Source organism: Talpa europaea (genome assembly GCF_964194135.1).
Source record: "Talpa europaea genome assembly, chromosome: 9".
NCBI classification, from domain to species: domain Eukaryota; kingdom Metazoa; phylum Chordata; class Mammalia; order Eulipotyphla; family Talpidae; genus Talpa; species Talpa europaea.
In genome coordinates, this window is record NC_140076.1 from 36,352,186 (window position 1) to 36,366,354 (window position 14,169).

General features: G+C 45.3%; 1 protein-coding gene across 1 annotated transcript in view; it reads left to right on the forward strand.

Annotated features, from left to right (window-relative positions):
• Nucleotides 1-579: 579 nt before the first annotated feature.
• The window catches only part of LCP2 (lymphocyte cytosolic protein 2), a gene marked incomplete at both ends in the record, with an annotated part of 49,463 nt that continues 35,873 nt past the window's right edge, over nucleotides 580-14,169 (forward strand). The window contains 3 exons of the mRNA XM_084243183.1: nucleotides 580-657; nucleotides 5,196-5,258; nucleotides 10,726-10,772. Coding sequence (XP_084099309.1) covers nucleotides 580-657; nucleotides 5,196-5,258; nucleotides 10,726-10,772 — 188 coding nt within the window. The remainder of the gene's footprint in view (nucleotides 658-5,195; nucleotides 5,259-10,725; nucleotides 10,773-14,169) is intronic.

The window sequence follows — 14,169 nt, forward strand, 5'->3', positions numbered from 1 at the left end:
TCAGAAAGACTGAAGGATGGTTGGCAAGCATTAAAAAGCCATGCTCCTACCCCTCCCCTCACCCCTGCAGCTCACTCATGTGTGAAGTTGTCTATATTTTAGGTCAACCGTCAAAGCAGATTTTCATCTTCAAATGCCCAGGCATGCAGGGATGTGGTGTAGACATGCCCACCAGGAGTTTGCATGGACATGTACTTGGTTTCCCGGTGGGAGTACAAGTCCTCTTCATTGTCCCTTCCACAAGGCTGGCCAGTGGGGAATTACCAACTCTGCCCCGCTCTCCGTTCTCCAGTCCCCAATGCTGGGCTTCCTTGTTTACTTATTTAGAGCCCAGCAGAGGAAGTGGTAAAGGAAACTCGCTGAGTCGTTTTCTGAGAAGAGACCATATTTGTTCACAGGGGAAGTTGTTATTTTCTGGGATCTGGTTACAGCAGAAGAAGCATCGGCTCCAAGGCTGCTCTGGGGGGTAACTGGAAATTGGAAGACCCAACGACAGCTCAACACTCTGGATTTGGGGTCTTCTCTCCATGGGTGCAGCACCCATGCTTGGCTTGTGAGCTTTATCGCAGGAGAGCAGCCATGGCATTGAGGAATGTGCCCTTTCGCTCAGAGGTCCTGACCTGGGACACCGACAACCTTGCGGACTATTTCAGAAAGGTGAGCCTGGCTCTTCTGTGGGTGGTGTGGCCGGTGGAGCTGTCAGTGGTCTGGGCAGAGGCTTGAAGATGGAGTCCAAGCAGAACCTGAGAGCAATGGAATGCCAACCCGGTGGCCACCTCGCCAGCTGGGCAAGTGCCGTGTAGACACAGCACTGGGTGTTCCCACAGAGTGTTCTGGGGAGAAAGGAACCCTCAAATGAACGTGGACCTACTATGCACAAGGGCTTGAGAGTATGTCTCTGAGCCCTGTCCCATTTAATGCTTCTCAGTATTGTCCCCTGGGCTCAGCTGCAAAATAAGTTCAGGTTGGTGAGATGGCCCAAAACCCCAGGGACTACTTGTGACTGAGCCAGGATTCCAGACATGCCTGACTGGTTTTAAAGTCCATGCTCCGAGACTCAGAACTGCTGAAGTCACTGAGATCAGGCTATTTGCTAGACAGGGGAGGAATGGAGAAGTTTATAAGCAACTGGGGCTGGAGAAGGAAAAGGAAATTAGAGGTATGGAGCCAGCTTTTTTGTTAAGATTTATTTATTTATGCATACAAGAACTGGGGTACAGGCCAGAGGTGTGGGGGGTGAGAGGATTCACCAGAGACAGAGTGGGGAGCAGAACAGGCTGATCGAATGAAACACACTGCTGCAGGGAGCAGCAGGCAAGGCAGGAGAGGTCTGATATACATGAGAGTTGCTCCCTGGTGGGGGATTGAACTCATACTGCAGTGGTTGTCTATTGTTTGATAGTGTTGTTTTTAACCCCTGCGCCATCAGAGAGGCCCTTGGATGGAGCCAGCTTTGAGTGACTGTGCTGGAGATGGCTTCTGAGCAGTCATCACTGCTGGTCTGGAAGTGGGCTCCTCAAGCACTTATGTGGGACAGAATCTCACTGGCCTCTATGCAAGTCTAAGAGAGCAGAACTTAAAACTGATAGGAGCCCTAGGTTCTAGGTAGGGAAACTGAGACTTCTATAGAAGAAGAGGTTTAGCCAGGCAGGGGCAGAAGCCAAGCTTGGGGCAGAGCTGAGACCAGAGAACTGACTTCCATCCTTGGAGATGGAGGATCCTCTGCTGGGCCACCTGCTGGTGAGACCACAAGCCACTCATCTGTCGAGTTCGGGACCCTGTATCCTTATCCAAGGAATATGATATCTTGTGCAGGACTTTTGAGCTTCTAACACCCCCATTCAGTTGACATTCCAGATCATTGTAAAGATGAGGTTTTGAAGTCAAAACCATAGAGGTCATCTAAGTCAACTTTCTATTTTTCCTGGGGAATCTGGGTCCCAAGAGTGTGGACAGAGTCCACAGGACACATAGCCAGATATGGGGTGGCTACAGTACCAAGTATTTATGGTCACAGCTGCTGTCCCTCAGCTTACAGAAGAAAAATGTGAACTGGGTGTGGCATAGGAGAGGCAAGGCCCACAGAGTTCTGTTATTTGATTCTTTTTTGTGGATCTCATTCCTGTTACTTTTCCTCCAAAGGAGCATGATAAACTTAGGTTTCAGCATTGTGGGTGCAAAAGTAGTTGGACTATTGACTTCTGGGGAATGTTTCTAAATACTTTCCTTAAATGTAGAGCAATAAACGAGGGCAAAGAGGTGGAATTTGTCAAACTGTTCTAAAATGACATGTTAACCAGAAAAGGAGAAAAAAAATGAGAATTACTAAAGGAAACTGGGGAATGACCTGAGAAACACAGACAAGCCACATTTTCAAGTGTGAGAAGGAGAATTACACAATCCAGCCAAATAACGGAAGAATCCTTGGGTGACATTCTCCGTTGTGCAGTGAGATGGCTGTTGGGGACGATTCAGGGAGACATTTCACTGCCTGAGTTGGGAGAAGGGGGGTTCTCTTCTTGGAGACTGCAGACCCCAGGACATGTCCATGGCACTGGGACAGGTTACCCCCTCCAGTCTGAAAGAACGGATGGTAGGAACAAAGAGACAGAGGGGAATCTGTGACCTGGCAAGTGGTAGCTCCCAGGAGATTCAGGAAGAGACCCTTCAAATTCCAAGAAACTCTGCCCCCAAGAGGGGAAATTCCAAGTGAACTGACTGTGGGGTTGATGCTTAGCCATGGTGTCCTGTTTAAAGGATGGACTGGGATACAATTTCTAATGAAGCAGAAGGGCCCAGTTTCTTTGGAGACATCTCCCCAGCCAGCTCTGGGGTCAGACACACCTTGGTTTGAATCCTAGCTCTGCGATCTACTACCTGGGTGACATTCGCTTAGTTACCTTTCTGCCTCATCTTCCTCATCAGTAATGTAGGGGTTCTAACAGTAACTAACCTCATGGGATTGTTGGGAGAATGAGAGGAAATACTGTGTGTGAAGCATTTAGTAGAAAGGAGGCCAGTTCATAGTCAGGTTCAATCTTTCCTTTTTCCTGGGTTATTCACTGGACCTTAGTGGGGTCACTAACAGACCAGCGTGTCTTTGTGTCTTACTCTCAGATGTGTGTGGAATGTATGTGAGTCTCTGAGAGAGGTTGTTTTGTGTTTCTGTTGCTCCTCAAATTCCTCTGACTTGGCAGGAGAGCATCCCTGAGCCATGCAGTGAAGAGGCACTGACTCAGAGTCATGGGTTCTAATCCTAGCAGTGTTCCCAACTCACTGTGTGATCTTAGGTCAATTTCCTGCTTTCTCTGGGCCTCAACTGTCCCATTTACAACACCAGGCAGTTGTTCTAGGCTATTGCCTAGTGACCCTGGGTGCACATGAGAATCATCTCTGTCCTCAAAAATACAGATTTTAGCCCTTAGCCCCAAATGTTAATGGATGGGAAGCAAACCTCTAGGTAGTTTCTAGTCCATCTAGAGTTGAAGTCAGTGCTATAAGGAATCAGGTGTTCCTTCGATAATGATGACACTGAAAACAATGGCTTAAAGGCATATTCCAAGACCCAGTTACCCCCATACACTGCATGTAGATGGAAGGAATGTCCAAGCCCTCAGATGCTACTTACTTTCCACACTGACCTCTGAAATCAGCTTTTCCTAAGCTTCCTAATAATCATCTTATCCTTTCAAGCCAACAGATTACAGCAGTTGTATTCACTTTTTTGATTTGTTGGTCATAGTTATGAGCATGATTTTTAATTGTCTCCAGAAAAAAAGCTGCTATAAACTTAACCCATACTTGTGAGGGGAACCTAATTCCCAAGGACAAACATTTAATCTTTGGTGCTGCAGCCTGAAACATCGAATTTAGAGAGCTGCGTATGCTGTTGAGGACAAGGGGAATGGGCAGCTGATAGGATTGTCCATTGATGTAACTCTACTTTTTTTAGATTTATTTATTTATGCATACAAGAGCTGGGGTGCAGGCCAGAGATGCGGGGGTGGGGGTGTGTGTGTGAAAGGATTCACCAGAGACAGAGCAGGGAACAGAAGAGGTGGATCTACTGAAATACACTGCTGAGGGGAGCCAAGCCTCTGGCGAGACAGAAGAAGTCTTGCTGTGCCATGTGGGTTAGCTCCCTGGCCAGCATCAAAATCATGCTGCAGTGGCTGCTGATAGCTTCATGGTGCTGAGATTTAACCCCTTGCACCACCAGGGAGGGCCCCATTGATGTCACTTTTTTGGAGCAAGCAAGACCCTGAAAATGTTCATTCCTCTATAACTATGTATTGAGACTCCTGCTTCAACAATTTATCTAAAATAGAGGGACGAAAGTATGTAAAAGGAGATCCATGATGTCCTATATTTTGATCAGAATGGTATGTTATGCTGCACTTAAATTTGTTCACTTTACTTACTGTATGTAAATTACATTATTATTAATGAAAAAAAGGAGAATGACCCAACAGAGACATCAGGGCCTTGTTCTGAACCCAGTTGTCTCTGTCACCTACTGTCCAGGGAACTTTAGCCTGTTACTTGACTTGCCACACATTTAACTTCCCAATCTGAAAAAAATATGGGCATTATATGACTTGGGTTTAAGATGGGTTTAAACACTTAGAACTGTGCCTGCCGTATAGCAAATATTCAGTCATTGTTTGCAATTTGCCATTATGGGAACATTAGTTTGGTAAGCAACATAAATATTCAGCTATCAGGGAGTCATTAAATTAAAATAACTTTGTGATAATGAGTGTTTGTATCACCATTTTAAGAGAAAAAGTCAGGCCTGTCTAGAAATATGCCTAGAAGGCATTAAAACAAACACCTCACAATGTTCTCCAAGTTGCCTTTGGGTAGTGCAACAGTGGAGGCAATTTATTTCTTCTTTAAGCTCTCCTCTCCTTCCCTGAGGAGCCAGTCTTTTGTAGCCTGGAAGGTACTGTCTATCTGTAGGGGCTCGTCCCAAAGCTGCAGATTGAGGCAAGTTCTCCATTTCAGAGTCCCAAGGGACTAGTGAAAGCAGGCTGAGGTAGGTATGGGGCCCTTCTGTTAGACAGGGGGACAGGTACTTGTGGCTGGCTAGCCACAAGTACCACAAATTGCTAAGCTTCTGGGGCAGGCAAGGGAGGGGAACCAATGGCATGGGCCTGCCTGCCACTCACAGCGGCTTCCCCTCCTCTTTGCAGCTGAACTACAAGGACTGTGAAAAAGCAGTGAAGAAGCACCACATTGATGGGCCACGGTTTTTGGTAAGCACTGGCCAGCTTGATACAACGACACCAAGCTGTTCTGCTCTTTCCACAATGGCGCAGGGCCAGAGTGCAGGCTGTGTCTCTGGAGTTGCCTGGGATCTGTGGCTATCTTCAGGATCCCCACACAGCCCTTTGCCTTCTTCCAAGAGTTTGTAAGACCTCACTCTCATCACCAATCACTATCCTCCCAGATCCTTTACTGATACCAAAGTACCTTCTGAAGTCAAAAGATCAGGAGGAATTCAGGTATTTAAGTACATACACACAGGTGCACAGGCATTGTGAAAGATCTAAGCCAACACTTTCATACTTTGAGAAGCCCAGGGGGAAAAGGCCATATAGAAGAGCAAAAGCTTATTTTCCCCCATGTCTCAGTATAAACACACTGAAAGGAATAGAGTAGACCACCCTCATTATGTCACTTCTACCTCTTCTCACTACCAAATCCACATAATTGGCTTTGTGATATGTAATATGTGATATGGTTCACGTCACTCCATTCCGGAGCAAAGAGATCTAAATGAGCGAAGTATAAGACCACCCTGTGATGGGAGGGAAGGGCGAAGTCACTAAGTGGGATGGGATGCAGGCCGATAGGGACAGGGGTAGTGGCTGGGGAAGTATCTGAACCAGTCCCCTGAAATGGCATCTCTGCTTATGGGTAAGAGAACCCCTGACTGCAATAACACACCCTTCCCATCTTGTCCCTCCACATTATGTTAAGTAAAGTCAAAAGTGAAAGGCAGATATTGGGTGGTTTCACTCATCTGTGGCATGTAGATAACCAAAAAACATCCACAGGCAAAACACAGTGGGAATCAAGCTTGAGCTCCGTGAAAGAATATAATGGTCACCAAAGGGAACAGAGGTGGGAAGGGAAGAGGTGCTGGAGGAGGGATGAGGGGTGTGGGCATGGCTGGTTTGGTGGAGGGTGAGTAGAACATATGCACCTATGGAGAGCGAAATGTAACCCCAAAAATTAAAAGAAAATTTGAAAATGAAGTGGGAACAAGACTTCAAAGGTCTCCTGGGGTTTATGTTCCAAATCTGGATTCAGAGTGAGGAGAGAAAGCTAGGCTGTTTCCCAGCAAGACCTGCTGAGCAGCTGTGAGGGAATTGGACCCTGAGACTCTGAGGTCATAAGGGACCAGAAGACATCACGTGCTGTAGTTTTCTATCCAACACACCAGTCCATTTCCGGTGTTGTTGCCACTGACAGCTGCTTTCAGCAACAGTGAGCTCACTGCCACCTGTGCCATCTGCTGCTTTCTGGCAGTCCTGAGGTCTCAGGCTGAGCCCAAACCTGTGCTGCCATTGCTCTGAGTTTTGCTTTCATGTGCCCCACAAGACATGTCACCGTCCCATCTAAATCCCTCATCTCTCCCCATTCATTCACGTGACAAGTGCTTTTGCACACTAGCCCATGTCATATGCTGGGGATAGAGGTGACTAAGATGTGATTTCTGCCTTATATCAGTTAATTCTGCACATAAAAGTGTCTTCAGGAAGGCTCTAGTCACCACACGGGCAGATGAGAAAACATGTCCAGAGGTGTGATATAAATGGGGCTAAGTCACACAACTAGTAAAGGGACTGAACACATCTAGTCTAGCAGTGCCTATGGTTTTAAGAATGCTTTCTCTTTACACTGAACTTTAAGCCAATAGAATTCCTGGAGTTTTGTTGTTGGCCTGGTCAGCCCTGGCAAACCTGAATCTTTCCTTCTGGAGCCTTTGGCACTGAGAACAGGGCATGTCAGGGCCGAGTGGAAAGGGAGCAGGACATACTTGAGCATGATGTTCAAGCACTGGAACAAGCACTTGCCTTCCCTGAGCCTCTCCTAGCTTCCTCCTCTGTTGACTGAGCACATGGACCTGCTCACCCTGGCTGACAGTCCTTCCAGCTCTGTAAGTCTCCCCAGAAACCCCTTTGAGAGCCAGGTGTTGGTTGAGCACGATGCCTTGATCAAGAGATGGTGTCTGAGCTGCTTTATCTCCTCTGCTCCAACCCTGGCACCTGCTTGTCCCTCAGAGCAGGAACAAGTAGACAGAGGGGTTCCTGGGCCCAGGGGAGCAGAGGGGACAAATGCCTGAGGCATTTAAAGGCAGCTTCTGCTCAATCCCACTCTCCACTCCCTGTGCACTGGGTACAAGTTGAGCTCTCTCCCGAGCTCTAATGACTCATCAATAACTCTTTCTAGTTCTATAATATCCCCAACCATTCTGCTATTGATGGTGGAGATGCACACCCTAGTCTCCTTCCTTTCCTCCTTCCTTCTCTTCCTACCTTTCCTCCTCCTCATTGTTATATTCTTTCATTCCCTTCCTCTTCCTTCCTTTCTTCTTTAGCAAGTCCCTTGAGTATCTTTTGCCACCACCTTAGTTTTCTAGTGAGAAAAGTGGGACTTTATCTGGTGGCGAATGGTGGCACCAAGCTTCCAGAAGGTTGAAGAAATGGAGGAAACCGTCAGTAAGAAAGACACATGGTTGCATGTAACAGAAGCCTGACCACAGTGGCTTAACCAAGTAGGGGTGTAGTTTTCTCAAGTGGTGAGAAGTCTAGAGGTGGGTGCTCAGAGCTGGTGGGCGGAGAAGGAACCCAGCACCCATGTAGTCTATGGAATAAGCCGGCACCTTCTGTTCTTGTGGTTGCACTTTGGCGGCTCTGTCTCTTGGTATCACATCTGCATTCCAGGCAGGAGGAAGTAGGGCGGGGGTGGGGACAAAGAATAAAAGATACCAAAGTGCATGGAGAATGCTCACTCCCTCTTATTTTTTAAAAATATTTATTTATGCATACAAGAACTGAGGTACAGGCCAGAGGTGTGGGGGGTTGAGAGGATTCACCAGAGACAGAGTGGGGAACAGAACAGGTGGATCTACTTGAAATACACTGCTGAGGGGAGCAGCGGGCGAGTCAGGAGAGGTCTGTTGTGCCATGTGGGTTGCTCCCTGGTGGGGGATCGAACTCATGCTGCAGAGGCTGAGGATAGCTTCATAGGTGGCATCATAACCCCTTGCACCACCAGGGAGGACACTCCCTCTTATTTTTAGAAAAATAATAACTTTTTCCAGAAGCTCCTTCCAGTAGCCTTCAGATTATTGCTCACTGGCCACAAATGAGTTCAGTGACATCAGCCATCTGTGAGGGAAGGTAGGGTCTTCCATATTTTGAAAAAATTCTAGGGTCTGTCAGCAAGGGGAATGGAGGAACTGGATGTTGTCAAATGATCAAGCTAAAGTGTCTTCCATATTTCCTCCTTAGAAGGGGTCCAATGTGCAGCTTTCCTTTCTCTCCTCAGGCTTCCTGGGCATATAACCACCCTGCAAAGGCACAGGTTTAACCCTGAGTCACCGTCCAAGTAACCCAGAGTTTGCTAAATGTTTTTGAAGGAGCCGGAGCAGGAGGTTATATCACGTAACCAAACCCTCGTAATGACCTTTTTGAACATCTTGCCTTTTGCTTCCCAGGTCCTGTCCCTGCTCTAAACTACTTTCTCTTTCCTTAGGATCCTGCTCCTCAGTGTCTCCAACCACTCTCACATCTACCTTCCTCCTCACAGTCTTCCTGAAGTTCCCGTGGCCCATGTTCTCAACTCAGCAAAACACAAAGGGCCAGCCTGTGCTCCCCCTCAACCCCCTCCCCTCAGGAAGCCCTCACGCATTCCTGCCCTTTTGGAGGGAGGAGACAGGAATGTTCAGTGATATTAAAAAAAAAAGAAAAAGAAAAAGAAAGAAAGAAAAAAAAAAAAGAAGGAAGGAAAGAAAAAGAGGTTAAGAATCTATACCCAAATCCTAATTTTCTCAGGCCCCAGCCCTGCCACAGATGGTCTAACGAGGGGCTGGAGGAGACTCCGCCTTCAACAGCTGGAGCCCCAGCCCCTGTGCCAGCTGGGCTCAAAGGGAAGTTTGCCAGCTCTTCCCAGTGGCAGCATACAATCTGCCAAGCTCCCAGCCCAGAGAAATAAAAGCAAACATCTCAACCTCCAAAAGCCAGCCAGACCAATCTTCCCCCGCCCCCGCCCATACCCTGCTGTTGCTGCTGAAGGTAGTCATTACTCACCTACCTCCCCCACCTCACACTTACACAGTGTGTAAGCTCATACTTGCAGGAGCCAGGTGGTGCTGTGTCTGGCATGGTGCCATGTGCATGAAACTCATCATCTCATTCAATTCTCACAATCTCTGAAAGGTGCCATGGCCACGATTATTAGAATTATTAGAATTATTATTAAAATTATTATTAGATGCCCATTTACATATCAGGAAACTGAGGCTTAGAGAGGCTAAGTGCCCCAAATCAGACAGCTGCTAAGTGGATGAACTAAGAGTCAAACCAGCCTGTGGACTTTAACCTTCTACCTTAACCACCAGACTTTCTGGCCTCCAGATGTCAGTGGGACACCTGCTTTGGCTCAGCATTGGCTCTCTAGAAAGTATGCCTACTGCCTTTTCTTTCCCAATTTTTTCACTCCTGTCTCTCCTCCTTTCAAGACATTTTCTTTCACCTTTCTCCTCCAACATAGGCCACCAGCCCCCTTATGGGGGTCAGACATAAGAGGAGAGAAACCTTCAGAAGGAAAGTAAACTATAGATGACAGCAAGCAGAGCTCTGGCCCTAGCTCTACCACCTACAAGTTAAAATTACCTTAACCTCCCAAGCCTCAGTTTTCTCTTCTATAAAATGGGACTGTTGTAAGCTCCCACATTCCAGGACTGATGAAATATTAATCAAGGTGCCTTAAAGTAGAGGCCTAGGGCCTCCCCTGGTGGCACAGCGGTTGAGTGCTGGGCTGCGAGGCTGCCTGCAGCCTCTGCAGTGCCGGTTCATTCCCTGGCCGCTGGTGAGGTCCCCCCACCCCACACACACACAAAAAAGTAGAGGCCTAGAATCATTTCTTCACAAACATGAATTTCTTTCTCCTTTCCTCTCTTGGTTGCCTCAGGAAGGTCTCTTCATTGCATCCTTACATCTAGTGACTTCTACCAAGAACACTGCTAAGAGTGGCTTCTGGGTGCGATAGTGGAGTGATAGACAGGCACCTTTTGGGGACTGGATGCTCTCAACTCACCCACATAGAGACAGAGAGGGCACTGAAGTCTAGGGGAAGAACCTAAGGGAAAGGTCACACTATGCCACATTCAACTTACAAAACAAATTCTATTTGGCACCACAGATTTAGCTCTCATAGTGTTTCTTAGTCTCAGTTTTAGTTTTTTGTCAATATTTAGAACTCAAGAAATTTCACACAAAATCTAGATTTTGGGGACCCTTTTGAAAAAGTCTATCTGGACATACTAGGCCCACAGACTTTTATGTGCCATCTAGCAGTGACCCGCTGGGTGGATGGATGGGGATGAACTCTTCAGTTTGCCACAATCCCCACCACTCCCTATTATTCACACCTTACTCACCTAGCCAGAGCCCTTTCTGTGGGTTGTAACCAGTGGTGTCTTCCTTTCAGAACCTAACAGAAAATGACATACAGAAGTTCCCTAAACTGCGGATGCCGTAAGTACTCCCCTGATTCTTCGGGTGATTTGGAGAGCAGAACTTCAAATAAGAAGTGATCCAGGTAGCTGAATTAGTTATCAACCACTGTTGGTTTTAAATAGGAAATCGAGTAGGAAGTATGGTATGTTGGGGGAAGGAAGTAAAAGGTCCAGCCCAGCTGGCATGTTGGCTGCTCTTACCAAAGACAAGCCCAACTCTGCATTAAGTTGTTTCCTCCCTCATTAGTAGAATGATTGAGCCTGTGAAAATAACACCAGAGTCAAGAGACCTGAAATTCCATCATGGCATCATCACTGACTCAGTGGTTGATTAAGTTTCCTGAACCTCAGTTTCAGCTCTGTAAAATGAGAAAGTTCAATGAGATGAAGGACAGCAATATTGATAGACACAATCAATTTGTCGATACTGGCTGCTTGGTAATGGCTGTCATGGGCATTGTATTGTGGAGAATCTTGAGAAAAGTGGGGCATGATCCATTTCTGACATCTGACATGGGTGCTGAAATGGGAAGATGCAGCATGCATATCACGCTGGACATTTTAACTTTTTCAATTAAAGGTGTCACAAATGTTTATGCTTACAGGAACCAGGCATATGGATCCTGTAAATATGAACATATTTACATATAAATATGTAAAATGGAAGGGTTGAAAAATAACAAAGCAATTTACAATTACTTCTCTTTCATTTTTACCACCATGAATAAAACATTAGAATGGAGAACTATTTCTCAGCTCTAAAAATGATAGCACAATTGTGATGATTTAAAAAGATAATCAACACCGAAATGTATTTTGGTGAACAATAGGGAGTGGTGGAGATTGTGGCAAATCAGAATCATGCTCCATCTAGAAAGAGTAGCATCTGCTCAGCTCCAGTTAATGTGGACCCAATGATGCCCAATTTTTAGATTTTTAACAGTAGCTGGCAATAGAGGTTTTATGCAATTCAATTCTATTTTTCAGATTTGGCTCAAATAAAGCCAAAGCAAACATACCTATGGGTTAAATTTAGTCTGGGGATCACCAATTTGAGATCTCTAATGTGGACATTCTCTGATGTCCCTTCTCTTGTTATAAGAGTCTTGAAGCTTGTAATGATAAAAGGAAAATAGGTGAAGGGAGTAGGAAGTTGGGAGGCCTCACAAATACATAGGACTGCCAGAGTAGTTCAATATAGGAAACATGATTCTTAGGTTTCCCTCTTCTGGAAGAAAAGACAGGAATAAGGATTTGCCTTTGGTGCTACCTCCCTCCAGGGCCAGGTGTTATTGAGGAGTGCTTTTTCTTCCCAAAGGTTTTCTCTAATCACTATTTTAATTTAAATTTAATTATCAATTCAGCTCCTCAGAGGCCACATATCAAGAATTCAGTGTCCACATGAGCTACTATCTTAGAGAGTGCAGATATAGAACATTTCTATGACTACAGAATTGTGATGCTCTAGGAAAAAGATCTTAGTTTATGTAAAAAAGAGAACTTAACACACAGCGGTCAGAATTGCTGACTGGTAGAAAAGATCCAGTCTGCAGGCATACTAAATTTGATGTACACATAGTTTTAAAATCAAGAAATGTTCCATAAAATCCAGCCTCTCTAGAAACAAACAGGTGATGTGCTCAACTAGGGTTCATTTTCTACTGTGGCAACATTGGTTGGATCTTAGCATCTGCACTCATTTTAATGGGACTTGCGCTAGCCCAGTTCCCTATAGTCTCTACCACTCCCTAAGGCATTACCATAAGATGCTTCAGTCATTTATATCATGTGCATAGAGACTTTGTTTTGTTATTCTTGTGTGTTTGTCTTTTTTTTTTTTTTTTGGTGGGACCCTTGCCAGCGGCCCGGGAACAAACCGGCGCTGCAGAGGCTGTGGGCAGCCCCTCAGCCCAGTGTTCAACTGCTGCGCCACCAGGGGAGGCCCTGTTTGTCTTTATTTTTTGTGTAGAAAAACTGGGGTGTAGGCCAGAGGCGCAGAGGTGTAAGAGAATTCACCAGAGACAAAGCTGGTAGCAGAACAGACATATTTACTAAAATACACTGCTAAGGGGAGCAGTGGGTGAGACAGGTCTACTGCACAATGTGGTTCACCTTCCTGGTCAGGGATTGAACTCAGTTCATAGAGGTGATAGCGCTGAGAGTTAACCACTGGCCACCAGGGAGACCAGAGAGACTTTGGTTTTTGACCAACAAGAATTAATAGAGTCCAGAACCACTCCCCTCCCCTCCCCCACCTACAATGACCAAATAATCAGAAAAAAATATAAGCAGCAACAGCTTTTAAGACATTGAACATCAGACAAAAAGACATGGAAAACAAAGGCAGACAGCTGTCTGCTTGCAGCTTTGAGAGTGTTTCCCAATCACAGCACAGGGGCAGGGGAACACACCTGGAGCCTGGCAAACTACTTGTTGAGGAAACAGTGCTGAGAAGAAAGTTTAGAGTTTACTGTATGTGTACCAGAGAGGAGTGAACTGCATAAGGGAATGTTCTGGTGAAGTGCAGAAGTCACCCTTCAGCAGTGCTGGCCAGTGCATGCATGTAAAGAGACTGCCTGAAGCTGGCAACAGAATGACAAACAGCAGCGAGCCACAGGGAATAGTGACTTTCCAGCCAGACATGAAAACTCCAGATTCAAAGTGGCTGGGTAAGACACACAGAATGACCTTACTTCCATAGTGGGGTAAAAATAGTCCAAGTCTTAAAAAATGTGCTCGTCCTGATAAATGAATCTTCAGAGCAAAGCTGAAAAAAAAAATCAAACTATTTTCAAGCAAGTTAGCTATATCCCAAAACAAAGTTTTAAAATATTTACAGGAATGCAAACATTATCCATCACCCAACAAAATAAAATTTATAATTTCAAACATCAAATCAGAGATTAATAGGCAAAGAAGTAATTAGAAAAATACGACCTATGATTAGGGGAAAAATTACAACCAAAACTAACCAATGCATACGTTAGAATAGCAGACGAGGAGACTATAACTATGTTCCCTATATTCAAATGTTAAGTTGAGGCATGAGAGATACAGAGGACCCAAATAGAAATTCTAGTGATGAATAAACTATCACTATCTGAGATAAGAAATATACAGTTTGGGATTAACAACATATTAGACATTGTGGAAGAAATATTCGTAAACATGAACTCACAGCAATGGAAACTACCCAAAGTGAAATGCACAGAGAAATAAAACAAGGAAAAGAAAATCACAGCAAATTGAAGTGATATAATATAATGTAATACAGTACAATACAATACAATACAAGTTATAATTAAATGTGTTATTGTATATACATATATGTATAATTTCCATCCAAATAAGAGGAAAGAGTATGATGTGGAAGAGGGGAGGAGAGACAGAAATAAAGTGTTTGAAGAAATAATGGC